The 14,041-nt window shown below is 37.1% G+C and overlaps 1 protein-coding gene across 6 annotated transcripts in view; it reads left to right on the plus strand.

Moving 5' to 3' along the window:
- The window catches only part of stxbp5a (syntaxin binding protein 5a (tomosyn)), a 100,538-nt gene that overhangs the window by 61,243 nt on the left and 25,254 nt on the right, over positions 1 to 14,041 (plus strand). For all 6 annotated transcript variants that reach the window (XM_079347755.1, XM_079347756.1, XM_079347754.1 and 3 more), the window contains 3 exons: positions 8,603 to 8,726; positions 10,561 to 10,639; positions 11,419 to 11,573. In XM_079347755.1, the coding sequence (XP_079203881.1) occupies positions 8,603 to 8,726; positions 10,561 to 10,639; positions 11,419 to 11,573 (358 nt within the window). The remainder of the gene's footprint in view (positions 1 to 8,602; positions 8,727 to 10,560; positions 10,640 to 11,418; positions 11,574 to 14,041) is intronic.

Below are 14,041 nucleotides of genomic sequence, written 5' to 3' on the forward strand. Positions count from 1 at the left end.
GTATATTAGAAGAAAAGTAAGGCTGTCAAACAATAACATTTTTTTTTTTACTCAATGAATTCATTGTGGTTAATCCCATTTTTAGTCATTTGTTTGAAATTCCATTATATTGCATAAAAAATTCAGAGATCATTGGTCAAGCTTTTTTATTTTTTAATGTTTGTGCTGTTTTCTACTGTACTTAACTTCAGGAGTGGAAACCTGCTTTTATTTTGAAATAAAGGGGAAAAAGGATCAAAAACTAAATTTAAAGATCATTTTTAAAGTAAAATGTTTGATGTCACGAGTTGGATATCACTTTAGACTTGTCAACTGAGCTATCTGAGTGTTATAAAGCAAAAAGACGAATTCAAAGATGAAGCAGTGTCGTTCCTTTCAATACTGTGACTACAGGAAGACACTGCAGATAATTATCCACAGTGTGTCTAACAGGACAAAGTAGCATCTTTGTGGTTAATGCTAGAGATGGGTATCATCCATCTGTGCAATTCAATGTATTTAATCTTTAGGACAGATATGCTTTAAGACACATGTCCCTTTTCTTGAGCTGGCCAATGTGGTTAGCATTGCATCAATTAGCTTGAATTCTTACCCATCATTCTCATACATCCTGAATGTTTCCAATCTCAATCTTTTTTTTACCCTGTTCAAACAATAATGTGGAGGGAAACAGCTTTTTACATCTTCCAGATCCAATGCCAGCTGCATTCTTCCTGCTGTGCACTCTCTCTCCTGCTGTGCGCTCTCATTCAAACATGCTTTGCCTCGAAGCTTGCTGCCAAGAATCAAAGTTGTCGACTGAAGTGAACAAGGAAGCTTTTCCTCTTCTACCTTTCATCAGCGATGGTTTCAAACTTTGGAATAGGATCGTCTCTGAGACTTTTTTTTTTTTTATACGTATATTTTTGCTCGAAATTTGCAGATGTTTTTTTCAAGTAAAAGTGTCTATGCCTTAGGATTTCAAAAGAAAGAGCTGAAAGGTTTGTAGAAAAGTGATTGCTCCTGTTTTCTTGGCACTTTTCTGTCGATTCTCACATGCACAGTGCACATAAGAGAAGTACTGAAAATGTTTTTGCTCAAATGTCAGCCTCCTTTTTTTTTTTTCTTCTTTTTTTATGTAAATGCTCTCAAATTGCCTGAAAAAGACTAACAAAAACAAAGTCTCAGACATCAAACATGGGAACACTTTATTTGACCAGCTGAGACAGCAACGTCCTTCACTCGTTGTCTTTTAGTGGATTGTACTGTGTATTAATAGCAGCTGATCCGTTGTGACCCTGCACTGTCACAACAGAACATCTACATCCTTTCTTCTGCTCCTCTTTGTCTGCTGTTGGCTTACGCTGGCCCAATGTATGCATGTATGCTTTTTTTCTTTTGTAATGACTGTATGTCTCACCTCAAAAATTATTTATTTTAATGTTGAACCAACAGTCCAAGTCCCCAGCATTTTGTCCTCTATTAAAACTCAACAATTCTCTTTTTTCCTGATATGTTTCTGCATGTAATTGTATTTTATGGTATAATATTTTTTCATACCTAATCATATTGTATCCTGTCATATACCGTACCTTTCTGAACCATACTATACTGTTCCATTATGTGCTGTTGCTGAACTCATGATATGATTTATTTTACAAATTGAGGATGTTTAGGCAAACTATGACTGAAAAAGAGTCCTTTAGGAGATACTAACCCAGTTGTCAGTGTGGTTTGGCCTTTTTATGTTTGTTTTTTTCTCGCAACAAGTGGACGTGCTATAATAATTGTGAATAAGTTCCTCTTGTATTCTTTTTGACTAACAGCTCATTTGACTCTACTTGATTTGTTCTGCGTTTTTGATCGAGTATTTAAAAAAAACCATTTTTATTTATTTCTAATTCTGACACCAGCCAGGTTTAATCAGGGAGGATTTATAAACACCCCCCTCCCCCTTCAGAGCTGATGGGTCATTTCTTTGGTAGATTTGGTAACATTTCCATAAGTGTATGGGATAAACTTCTTTATACAGTATGATCTTCTCTGTTGGCCTCATTTCGTCAGGGGGAAACAGATGTTGCTCTCCATGAGAGCAATATTTTTTGTGGCCTCATTTCTCAAAGATTAAAGGTGATTGCCACCTGCTGATGAAGCAATATGTGTTGATGGATGTATTTTCCCTCATAAGATTCTCTAAAGCAATACAGAGGTTGAAGGGGTTTTGTATGATTTGTATTGTCAGTTACTGCAATGATCTGACTCTAGTGTGAAATAGCTCAATCATTTGATTGATATGAGTCTTTAGAGGATAAACCCTTTACCTTTTTTAGCAGTTTATTTGACTAAAATGTATAGTATGAACATTGCTTTATCTACCATTCAAGATGATTGACAAGGAAATAGACTAGTGCTATTTCACTAACCTTTAAAACTACCTTTTTAAGGTGAGAAAGTTATTTATGGCTACAATAAGGCGAGGTGTTGTGCTTACGTCTTACGTCCCAACTTGGTGATTAGAAATTAAAGCAAATACAATTAGTTACCTAGTTTAGGTCCTTCTGACCTTTCATCTTCAATCATCAATGCATCATTGTTTCTGTTTGTCCACTCAGTTCTTCACAGTCTTGTAGCATTAGCTAGAGAACTAAACCAAAGTTTCTGCTCAACTTTGAGATTAATAATAACATTTCTTCTTTGCCACAGGCCTTACCAAAGACGGAGCATCATCTTTTTTAATATAGAAAAAGTTTTAATTGGTACATAGAAGCTCACTGGGGCTTGTTTCTTTTTGAGACTTACATAATAACCACAACACAAAAACAGACAGAATGGATTTCACGTTCTTATACAAAACAGGATTGCTCTACAGAAATCACTGTTGACATGCTTGCCCCCAAATGCTTGTTTTCAAGATTAAGCCTTTTTTGAGAGAATGTTTTTCTTCTTGAGCTGAATTACAATCGCTGAGAGAGCCTGTTGGTGTGTTTGTGTGTGTTTGTGTGGCACTTCATGGCTAAGCTGTCTTTGAGTCCCAGTTTGACACAATGCTGGCAGAAGCTATTCTAATTAGGATTGTGATATGCATGTTTATGTTTGTGTCTGTTTTCTTCCTCCAACTTCGGTTTCTGTATTTGTGTGTGTTCGTCTTTGTCAGGATCTAGTGTGTGTTTCTCTGTGTGTCAGTGTGTGTGCATGTGTGTGTGTGTGTGTGTGTGTGTGTGTGTGTGTGTGTGTTTCTATGTCTATGAATGGGGAACACTTTCTTGTGTGTGTTACTCTAATAAGTGTTGACTGAATTCGCTCATCCCCCAAAAGACCATTCTGTGTAAACTGACCTAATGTAATAAATCATCAAATTAGTCTTTTTAATTGGCATTGTTTGATATGAGTACCATGTGTTTCAATTACCCTCCTCATTTTCCAATTAAGCACAGTGTACTGTTCTCTGTTGGGACTGTCGCAGGGTACAATGCACTAATAGATTTATGAAAGTCAGTCTGTTGCTGTCAAAGTGTCCTAAAGCAGTCAAAACAGGGCTTTATCAATCCTATACTGTAAGTCGGTTTTAGTTGATACCATTTTTTTTTCTTTAAACATCTGCAAATAACTTAATAATAAAATAGAATAGAATAGAAAAATATGAATATTTTCTTTTAACAGTCATCTGTAGTCCATCTCATCCATTTTTTTCAAATCTTTTTTTTTAAAATACATGTTTCATGAATGCAGAAAAAGATCCAGAATCATATGGGGTCTATGTCTAAATAAACTTAATATACACACAGAATAGGGTCAAATGCTACCTAATATTCAAATGGTACAAGATTGTTTACTTAATTCCCAATTGAAACTCACAATTCACTCATTTCAACTCAGAGCGTTTCAATGAAGAATATTTCGATTTAGCTGATTTTGGCGCCCCCTATGGACAAAGATGTTTGCCTTTTAACTTGTACATCTTGGAGAAAGACAAAACGTCATCTTTCTTTATTTCAACATCCAAACACATCACTCGTTGTAAGACTTTGCTGTAGAAATTGTCAACAAAGACTTTTCCAATCGTGTGCTGTTCTTCACTTGTTCTGACCCGTGCCCTGCAGCAGTGGTTACAGAGGACAACATATGCAGCAAATTTATCAATTTTACTGCTGATCATCTCTTTTGCTTTTTTAGGCCAAAAAGAGGCATCAATATTAATTAACTTCTGTTTCCTTCCTCACAGGAGCTTTAATTTAAAAGAATAAAACCACACATTATTGTATAATGTACTTAACTTCCACTTTAAATTCACACAGCATAACATCACTGGGGTAATTTTCTAATTAAACTCACAGTATGAGATGATTCATGAGTTTCTTCTTAAACCTCAAACAGTATGGAATAATATACTTGATTTACATTTAGGACTCATACAGCGCAGGTGATTCATTTCCAACTAATACTGACACAGTAAGGGGTATTTCACTCTAGTTCCTCAGTGTGGGATGTTGCTTTTTTTACAGAAAATGAAATGATTTCACACTTAATTCAGCACACAGCTTTAACCACGTCCACACCACCTGGCTGTGCACACCACAGATTCACTTCTGGCAACAAATCATTGACAAACTGCATCCCACCATCCTGTCACAAACATCCTCCATCAGCTTAGATAACACACCTGAACCATTACTCATCAATTTTCTCATTTCCCCTCAAGAGAGAACACAAAAAAACCTGGAAAGTAAGAAACTAACGAATGAAAACTTAAACAAAACAAAAAAAAGAGATTCAGGAGATTTTAGAACTTCAGTCATGTTGCATAGATGTGACTGTGTTGGAGTGTGAAGGTGATGAGTCATAATCTGTGTAACGAGGTAATGTGAGTTTGTGTGTCTTTGCGGCATGATGTCACAGAACTAAAGCTGTGTCATCAAGATCTCAGTGACCTGGAGGAGACCCTGATGAAAATATCAGGATGATAAGGCCCTGTATCCGGTAAAAAAAAGAAAAAAGAAAAAAAACACCCACTACAGGAACTTAATAGTCTTTTTCTTTTGGATGGAAATGAGTTCTCCAAAATATCTCTTTATCCGTTTGAGATTAATGACTTTCTTTGAACGATCTGCAAAGGATCATACTGTATACTTCACTCTTCATTAAGAGATACAGTAGCATTACACCACAGACGACAGGAATCAGAATCTGGATATATAACCAAGTTGTTTTACACAAAATTTCTTTGATGTTTTGGAAAAAACAAAACAAAACATAGAAGTAGAATAAGAAATGAAAATAATAACAGTTGCTTGTATAATGGAATATAAGAGACACTTAAGCAATGACTCTAAACCAGTTATGAGATCTGTTTATAAGCCACCTCAGGGTACAGTCAACAAGACAGCACCCAGGAAAATCTCAAACACAGTTTTATATACGGTACAGCATGGTTGTATTCTTTACATTACAAATAATAGACCCAGAAACAATAAGCTGGTTGAAACGCAGGATAAGCCAGAAGCCCCACGGAACCACCAGAGGAAACAGATCTTATATGATAGTACATGACTGAATTGTTTTCTTTTAGAGCCACCAGTGTTTACGCATTAACACTTGCGATTGAACTAGAGTCCTTGATATGTTTTATTTTTGTTGTTTTAGAACACATTTTTTGACTTCATATGCAAATGAATACAAAGCCTCATTCACCACAGTTGTCCTTTTTAAACAGCGATTGTGCGAGTAATTATAAACTGAAGTGGTGATGTCATTGTTTGATTGACAGTTCTGTGGGTTATCAGTGAAATGTAAGCACTGCATTGCTTTCTTGAGTCTCTATTTACCATGGAGAAAAAAAAGACAAAACATCTGCGTCATAAACACAGATTTTGAAACGTGTTTTCTAGCATGTGAAGACGCAGTTTATGCATTAAAATCTGACTTCAAATGTAACACTTGTCTAGTGAGATGCCAGTCGGAACAATGACGCTCTTTCTTTTGCACTTGGTAAGCAGCTCATTGTGCTTTATCTCAGGCAGTAATGGTAGACTAAACATCGGCTTATGTGCTCAAGTTTGAGTGCGATGGGCTCTGATCATTTTGGCTGTGCGGCAGGGGTGGATCATGGGGGGTTGACCAGGGTGGCCTGGGCCACTCTAGAAATCGGATGTGTCCCCCCAGTGTCCAAAATGAATAATTTGGACTGTTCTATTGCTGTAACACCTTTTTGTTTTCCTGGCAAACTCAGGACTGTCAAAAGCAGCCGTGTGGGGGTGCCTTAAACCGCCTACCTTCTCCGGTCAAAACAAAAGCAAACCATTCCCAACTGGAAAAGAAATTGTGATAGATTGTGATTAATCTTAATCTATTGACATCACACATTTTTTTAATGGTTCAATCACAGTCCATGATGATACATGCTTTAGATTTTTTCAAGGAATCTATGCCCCCCCACACACACCACTATTGGACCAAATTTAATGTTAGATCTGAATTCCGTTAATAGTGCTCTGAAAGTATCATATTGATGTTCTTCTTGGATGACATGATTTAAAGGTGGGAGGCAAAGCCTAATGTAACCTTTAAAAACAAGACAACCACCCATTCATATTTTGGTTACCGTCGTTTTAATTTCTATTGGTAAAACAAATAAGTAAAAGAAAGAGAAATGTATATGATATGATAAAAAATGTGTAAACAATATGCAATAGATGAGGATCAGGATTGTGCAACAAGATGGGTGGGTGCAAAAAGCTTAGAGATTGAAATACACTAAAGATACGTTTAGAATGCATTGTACATTAATGTGAGTGAAATTCAGAACGTAGAGTATAGATGTCAAACAGTTGAACCTTGGGACAGATACGATAAGTTGTATGCCATGGGTGTGACACAAGCTGACATTGTCCCTCCTGTCTTATTTAGCTGTTTTATGATAAACTCAACACATTCAGTGTGCTTGACACGCAGTCGAATTTCTGATTAATGACTCGCCCGAAGGCCAAATTGATGTACAACTAAATAAATAGCAAGTCCAATCGGAAGAGATTGACCTAACCTGACTGCGCTGTGGCATCGACATTGTCAAGAGAGGTGATCATTCATTTGGGATGAGCGATGATAAACAGCATATGAGAGAAAGTGGCAAGCTCAGAGTTCAACAATAAGAGGAGCTTTTTGCAAGAATGGCCGAATTTGAAAAAGTATTTTCCTGAAATGTGGTGCACGTCATCATATTTACTTAATGTCAAGATGTTCACTGGGTTTAATTATGAGCCATAAAAAGGCATCAATAAGCAAGGCTGCCCTTTACTGGCATACTGTGTTTGTGTTCACAGTGATTGCTTTAAAGCCGTTGTGAGGCGGGCTTACAACAGCAGGAGGTAAAATGGACTAATGATGAGGATGATGAGAAAACGGAGAGGAAGGCATCGCTCAAACTTTTGCTTTCCTTTTTTTTTTAAAAATGTTTTGAAACTTCTTTTTCAAACTAACAAGACAAACTCAATACAGTTTTCTTCGCTCACATTTTGTATCTAACAAAATGTGTGTTGACTCTTGTGTAATGATTTAGTTGTTTTTATTTTCTAACATTGTACATTTTTAATAGGAATAGAGTTTTTTTTACCCTTTGATCTTGTATCATTCCCATTGCTATACCTGACATAAATGTTTTGCTTTTTGGTTGTTGCATTTTTACCTGCATATTTCCTTTGTTGAACATGAAACAAAATGATTTCAGAACATTTGTACTCTATGTATAACCGTTCATGTGACCAATAACTTTCTTGGGCAAAAGTCTCAGACTTCAATTTTCTTTTCTTTTTTTTCTTTTTTTTATGAAGAAACCAGAAAATACAGGAACTTTTTTTTTAGTAAATGTCTTCTACAAGTCAGTACAAAGTGTGACCTCACTTTGCATTCAGCACATCTTGAACTCTTCTAGGGACACTTTAGTTTAGTGTTCTCCTGAAATCTTCTTCTACACTATGAAAGGCATCTTCCAGCACTCCTGGAGATTCTGCTTAACATTAAGGATGTCTATAATACTCTGCCTTGGATTCTGTGGAGGCCAGTTCATGGCTGCCAGCTGTTTTTTTTTCTCCCAGTTAAGCCCAGTTAGCTTGAGCATTGTTGTCATGCTCAAATATCATATTTAATGATAGTCTAAGACTTTGAAACAGTTCTGACCTTACCTTTATGGAGCAAGAACAAATATTCTTGAGTCATTGTATCCTTACTGTAAATCATAATGAATTTATCTCAATTCCTTTGCTCCCAATGACCCCACTTGACCCTGTATGCACTGTCTTTATGCAAAATAATTCTGAAATGTATAACTTCTGTAATAAAATCTTACTCTTGGCATTTCTGAATTAAATGACCATTCCATTCCAGCTTTTTCTTCACACTCAGCAAATAGCTTGTATAAATTGCTCCTTTAATATATGCATTTATGCCAGAGGAAGTGCTGTGAAGTCTTTTATCTCATCTTCCCCATCTGTTCAAGAGTATATAATCCAGGCGCACAGTGTTTAACCTGCGTATGAACATTGTACTGTGCAGCGTATGGTGAGCACAAACTTAAAGGTGATAGGTTCCTGACCCAATGACACCTCTTTGCTTTCCCCATGTCGTTTTCTAGGCCATCCACTCGGTCGCCTGGCATCACGAGGGCAAGCAGTTCATTTGCAGTCACTCAGACGGGACTCTGACCATATGGAACGTCAGAGGAATGGGCAAGCCCATACAGACAATCACCCCGCATGGTAAGCAGGTGGAGACACAATCATACCAGACCCTGTATGATAGCTCCTCAAAGGAAATGCATGATGGTCTTGTGCAATAAACTTGTGGTCATCCCATTCTGTCACACTTCTAACTTCATTTGACTCTATTAAGGTCGTGAGGTGTTTACGGATTTTGAAGAGCCAACTTTTTGATATCGTTCGGTCCTGATTTCAACTCACTTTATAAGATGAGCTAAATATCTGGTGGCCTAGTGGTCAGTGCACACGCCCCATGTACGGAAGCTTTTGTCTTCAAAGCGGGCAGCCTCTTCCGGGTCCAAATCCGACCTGTGGCCCCTTTCGCACTCGCCATTCCACTCTGTCTTTCAAGCTCAAAAATAAACCTTAAAAAACATAAACAATGGAAATTACAAAGTGCTTTGACATAGGAGTCAAATCATACTTCAGAACAGTGCAAAATAAACCGCTGCTTTACAGCTGTAAAATAACCAGAACAGCCTCAGAAAACTCATACAAATAAAACACCAAAACAGAAATGAATTCACCCCAACATAATGAGATTCCAAACATTACAACCAAAACAAAACAGATAGAACAATGAGCCTGCTTTCAAACAACTAATCTACCTTACAGACAAAACAAATGTATTACACTGAACACTTTAATTTGTAGTATCAGTATATTTAGGTCTATTCGTTGTCATGCATTGATGCATACTCATGGTTATTTCGGAACAGTCACTGTTTCCTCCTGGTTTGATTATTTTGTGTTCTTAAAGGTATAATAAACTTTCAAACCATTTCTGTTAGCTATATCACCCGCCCTACCGACTTAAAGAACCCATCCCCCAAACATGTCTCCCTCAACGCTCCCTCATTTCAGGATTATCGTCAGTTCGATTAACTCCTGCCTCTGTTTATTTAACTTTGTGTCTGCATGTGCATACATCAGTGCTGCTGCTCTGTTTATTTCCTGTAGAGGAGCGAGGAGTCTGCTCTTTTGAAGATGCATTTTAATCCGCGCTCCTCTTTCTAGCCCCCATACACACACAAACTCCTTCCTTCCTTCTTCCTCCTCCTCCTCCTCCACCCCACACAGCAGCACTTTGACACTTCACCAGATGAAACAGACAATGTGCGACAAATGGACAGAGAGAGCATGGGAGTCAGAGAGAGGTACAAAGTAAAGGAATGAAATAAAAGGAAATAACTTCTAACCAGTTTTCAGGCTGGGTTTGTGTGTAGAGGATTTCACCATACAAGCTTTTTAATTAGTTGTTTCTCCCACTGCTGCATACCTAATTAGTTTGGTATTTAATGGGCAACTATGCAAATTCCTTTGACGAGTTAAAGTAAGGCTTATAAGCCCTTCTTTAATTGTCTTTTCTTAGATATCTGTTATTTAGCATAGTTATTAAACAGACTTCTTTATTACTTGGGTTGTATAACCTGCCATATGGCTCGCTTTGGCTCTGAATTAACTTCACGCGCCTTCTTATAACAAAAATACCCACTGAAATCCATCCAAACCTATGGTATTAACCTCAGATAGACCTCCCTTAAGGATTTGAATAGATGGATTCTGCAAATCACCCATGGTTGTCATCACACCTACTTTGCATGTCCCTGCCCCTGCGTTCGTCTGTCTCCTCTCTGATGAATACGCTTTTGTTATTGTCTGGCGACTGTTCAGAGTTGCATTTTAAGTGCACCTTCTGGGCGGAAAGAAATGAGATGACAGGAGAAACAAGACAAAAGCAGAGGACAGGAAAGGAAAAGGGAGGAGGGATGAACTGGCAAACTAAAGTAACTTCTGTTTTTTTTTTGTTTGTTTTTTTTTGTTCTATTTTTAGGAAAACAGCCGAAGGACGGGAAGAAGCCAGAGCCTTGTAAACCCATTCTGAAAGTGGAGTACAAAACAACCAGAAATGGGTAACGTCTTTCTCTCAGTCTTGCACTCATATATGTACGCATGCCTGGGCATGAAAGTGCTTAAATTATACACAGTAATGGCAAAAGAAACATCAAGGTTATTTACTGTATAGGGGTTAAAGCTGCAAAGTGTGTGTCTTCAGAATAGATGCTTCTCCGAATGAATTCAAATGCAGCAAAACCAACTGCACCTCATTTCTCTAACCAGTAGCTTATTTTTATGCAGGTTATTTTGTTATACTGTTAAAATAATGTGATGCTCTTTGTATCATGGCATCATATATCAGGACCTGGGTGTCTGCGCTTCCTTAAAAAGTCTTACATCTATTTGTTATATTTTGGTCTTGAATACATTATTAAAGAGTGGCACACGTGCTATGATTGTGTTCTCCCAACCATCTGATATATTTATAATGTTTCTCATTCTTAAATTTGACTTGCCCCTGCACATATCCTCAGGACATGTTGGAATATTCCTTCAATACTTTGCCAGTCTCCTGTAGTTTAACAGTCTTCACAGTGATTCGATTGTTACAAACCTGATCTCACAGGTCAAAGTTGACCAAATGTAGCTCTGCATTATATCTGGCTTGAGTATTGATACAACTATGTGGCATAACCTGACTTCATATATCATAAATTGTTTTATGCCGTATGATTTAAATGGTGATCTGCAGACCAGTCACAAATAAGTACATTCTGCGGTCATGAAATGAGCGACATCCATTCAGTGACCGTTACATCTTCTGCTTGTGTGTTTGCGTGTTCTTGTGTTGCAGGGAACCCTTCATTATCCTGTCTGGTGGTTTGTCCTATGACACTGTGGGTCGGCGGCCATGTTTGACAGTAATGCATGGGAAAAGTACTGCAGTGCTGGAGATGGACTATCCAATAGTCGACTTCCTCACACTGTGTGAGACACCGTACTCTAATGGTAAGTTTGTGTCTGTCTGTGTGTTCATTGTCATTTTGTCCTCCGTTTGCTATGGCAGGAACTCACACATACATACACCTTTCTGTTTTGTAATTATGCTTGCGCCTATGTTTGTGTGTTTCTGTAATAAACATGAAATTTCCCAGGGGAAAGACTCCTATGCCACTTTCATTATCCCACACACGGTATATTATATTTTCATTTCATCTCTTTTTACACAATTACCCTCCATCTGAATTACATTATTACCTTATTTCAAGTCAACAGCTAAAACAGCAGAATAAAGCAGAAATGTATGGGGTCCTGTGCATGTTTAATGCACTGTGTAACCTCCAGTGTACTGTTATCTCACACATACAGTATATAGCCACAGGAAGGATTTGGGAGTTATGTAACAATGGTGACATCATTTGGCCACAGCCAGTCTGATGTTAGCGACCGCTGATTTCATCTGGTAAAAGACATTATTGGCTTTTTGGATTTACACAACACGTGTCTGGCTGATAATGTGCACCATATGTGTGCACAGTTTGACAATTGTTTGAGTGTAGAAGATGAGTATAATCCTTATGATTCTCTGCACTGCTTATAAATGTGTTCCAGTGGGCAATAAAGAAGGTGGAAGACTTCATTTTTCTGGTCAAATATCACTTTTTTCATGAACAAAAACTCAACACAGTATACTAGATAATTGTGACAAAATATTCCCACATGGTTCAGATATTTTCTGAGGTTTAGGGAGACTCTTCCACCTTCTGATGGTTTTCCACAGATGTTTTTTTTCATGTTCAATATCAAACGTCTACTGAGAAGGTCAAAGCTATGCTTTTACCATCTTATTTGCAACTTCCACTCATGTGACAGCTGATGGGAAATGACCTTTCTCATAGAACATGTCCTTTTTTGTCACAGATTGTCTTCTTTGTATTTAGTTTGTATAATTAGGTCAATGCTCTATAGAAAACGATCCTACTTCTTTTTGCTAATAGCTCCCTGCTAAGTGCTATGGCTAGCTCTTTAACTTAGTAGAATACCAATTGGAGCGGCAATAAATTCAGCCAGTCTCACAGATGACTAGAGTAGAACCTGAAGTATGTACTTATTCAAAAATAGACTTTAAATAATGAGTCCAGAATCATTTTGAACCAAAATAGATTCTGAATTGAATCATGACCCTAAGAATGGAAATCCAATTGAATCATTAGACACGCAAAGATTCCACAACCCTAATAATTACACCCTTCTTCAGAAGTACCAAAAGATTCTGTATGGTTATCTAAAGTTGCATAACAGTTTATATTAGACTGTGGATCACTTGGAGACCAGCACATGGGAAGTAAATCGAGGAGGACAGGGAGAGGTGTGTTGCCAACAGTTGTCAGAGTGTTTCAACCTTGATGTGCCTGATAGGCTGACATCAGCTGCTCTATATAACAACAGATCTCTAAACACCAGTTTGCATACACACACACACATTCATGGATATAGTACATAATCTGAATGGTCCCAAAAAAAGAAAGGAAAGCCACTGTATCCATCTATATATATATATATATATATATATATATATATATATATATATATATATATATATATATATATATATATATATATATATACGTTTCAAATCTTAATGACCCCCTATCAAGCTTAGAGTGCAACAGTTTTACAAAGTCAGACATGTAGAGATATATTTCTGTCTGTTTCAATTCATCAAGTTTTCACATGAATAAGGATTAAACCAATGATTTTGTTAAGTAATGTAATTGTGGCTCTTAGTGGCCAAAAAGAAGAGTGGAAATATACTAATACATTTTAAAGTTACAGCACAGATGTATAGACATCTCTGTTAATATGAGCCTTCCTGGCTAAGTTCTAACGGTAGACTCTGAATTATGGGTGTAACACAAACTACACAAGTATCATATGCGCATTAAACAATATATTTAATACAGCAGAGTCTGATAATCACACATAAAATACTTCAAAACAAGACACCAAATATACTGTAGGAAGGAAGCACACTTCAGGTTGTCTGATAAAGTTTTCTGAGAATGGTCACACACTTTTTTTCATTCATGATTTCAGTTTAAGTCTCTAACTGTATTGAATGATTCATTCATTCAATTTAAAAGGTTGATGTCACCTACAATGATGTTCAGTTTATTGTGGATCTTTATTGTTTGTGGATGGGAAGTTTGATTTACAGCAGTGGACAGAAACACGACAAATTAAACGACATAGGACAGAGCAACACAAGTTGAAGGAATACGACCAAGAAAAATGTTGAAAAAAAACAATGGAATGGTTATATAAATAAAATCCTTAAGTGCTGCTTGAAAGTTATGTCAAGGTCGAAAGAAGTTCAAGTGCTTTAATTGCACCAGGAAGAAACAGAAATGTGTGTGTGTTGATCTCAGCCGTGGGCAGCCTGTATCTCCGACTAGTGGGGAGAAAAACACATTCCT

The sequence above is a fragment of the Symphodus melops genome, assembly GCF_947650265.1.
Source record: "Symphodus melops genome assembly, chromosome: 1".
Taxonomy (NCBI): Eukaryota; Metazoa; Chordata; class Actinopteri; order Labriformes; family Labridae; genus Symphodus; species Symphodus melops.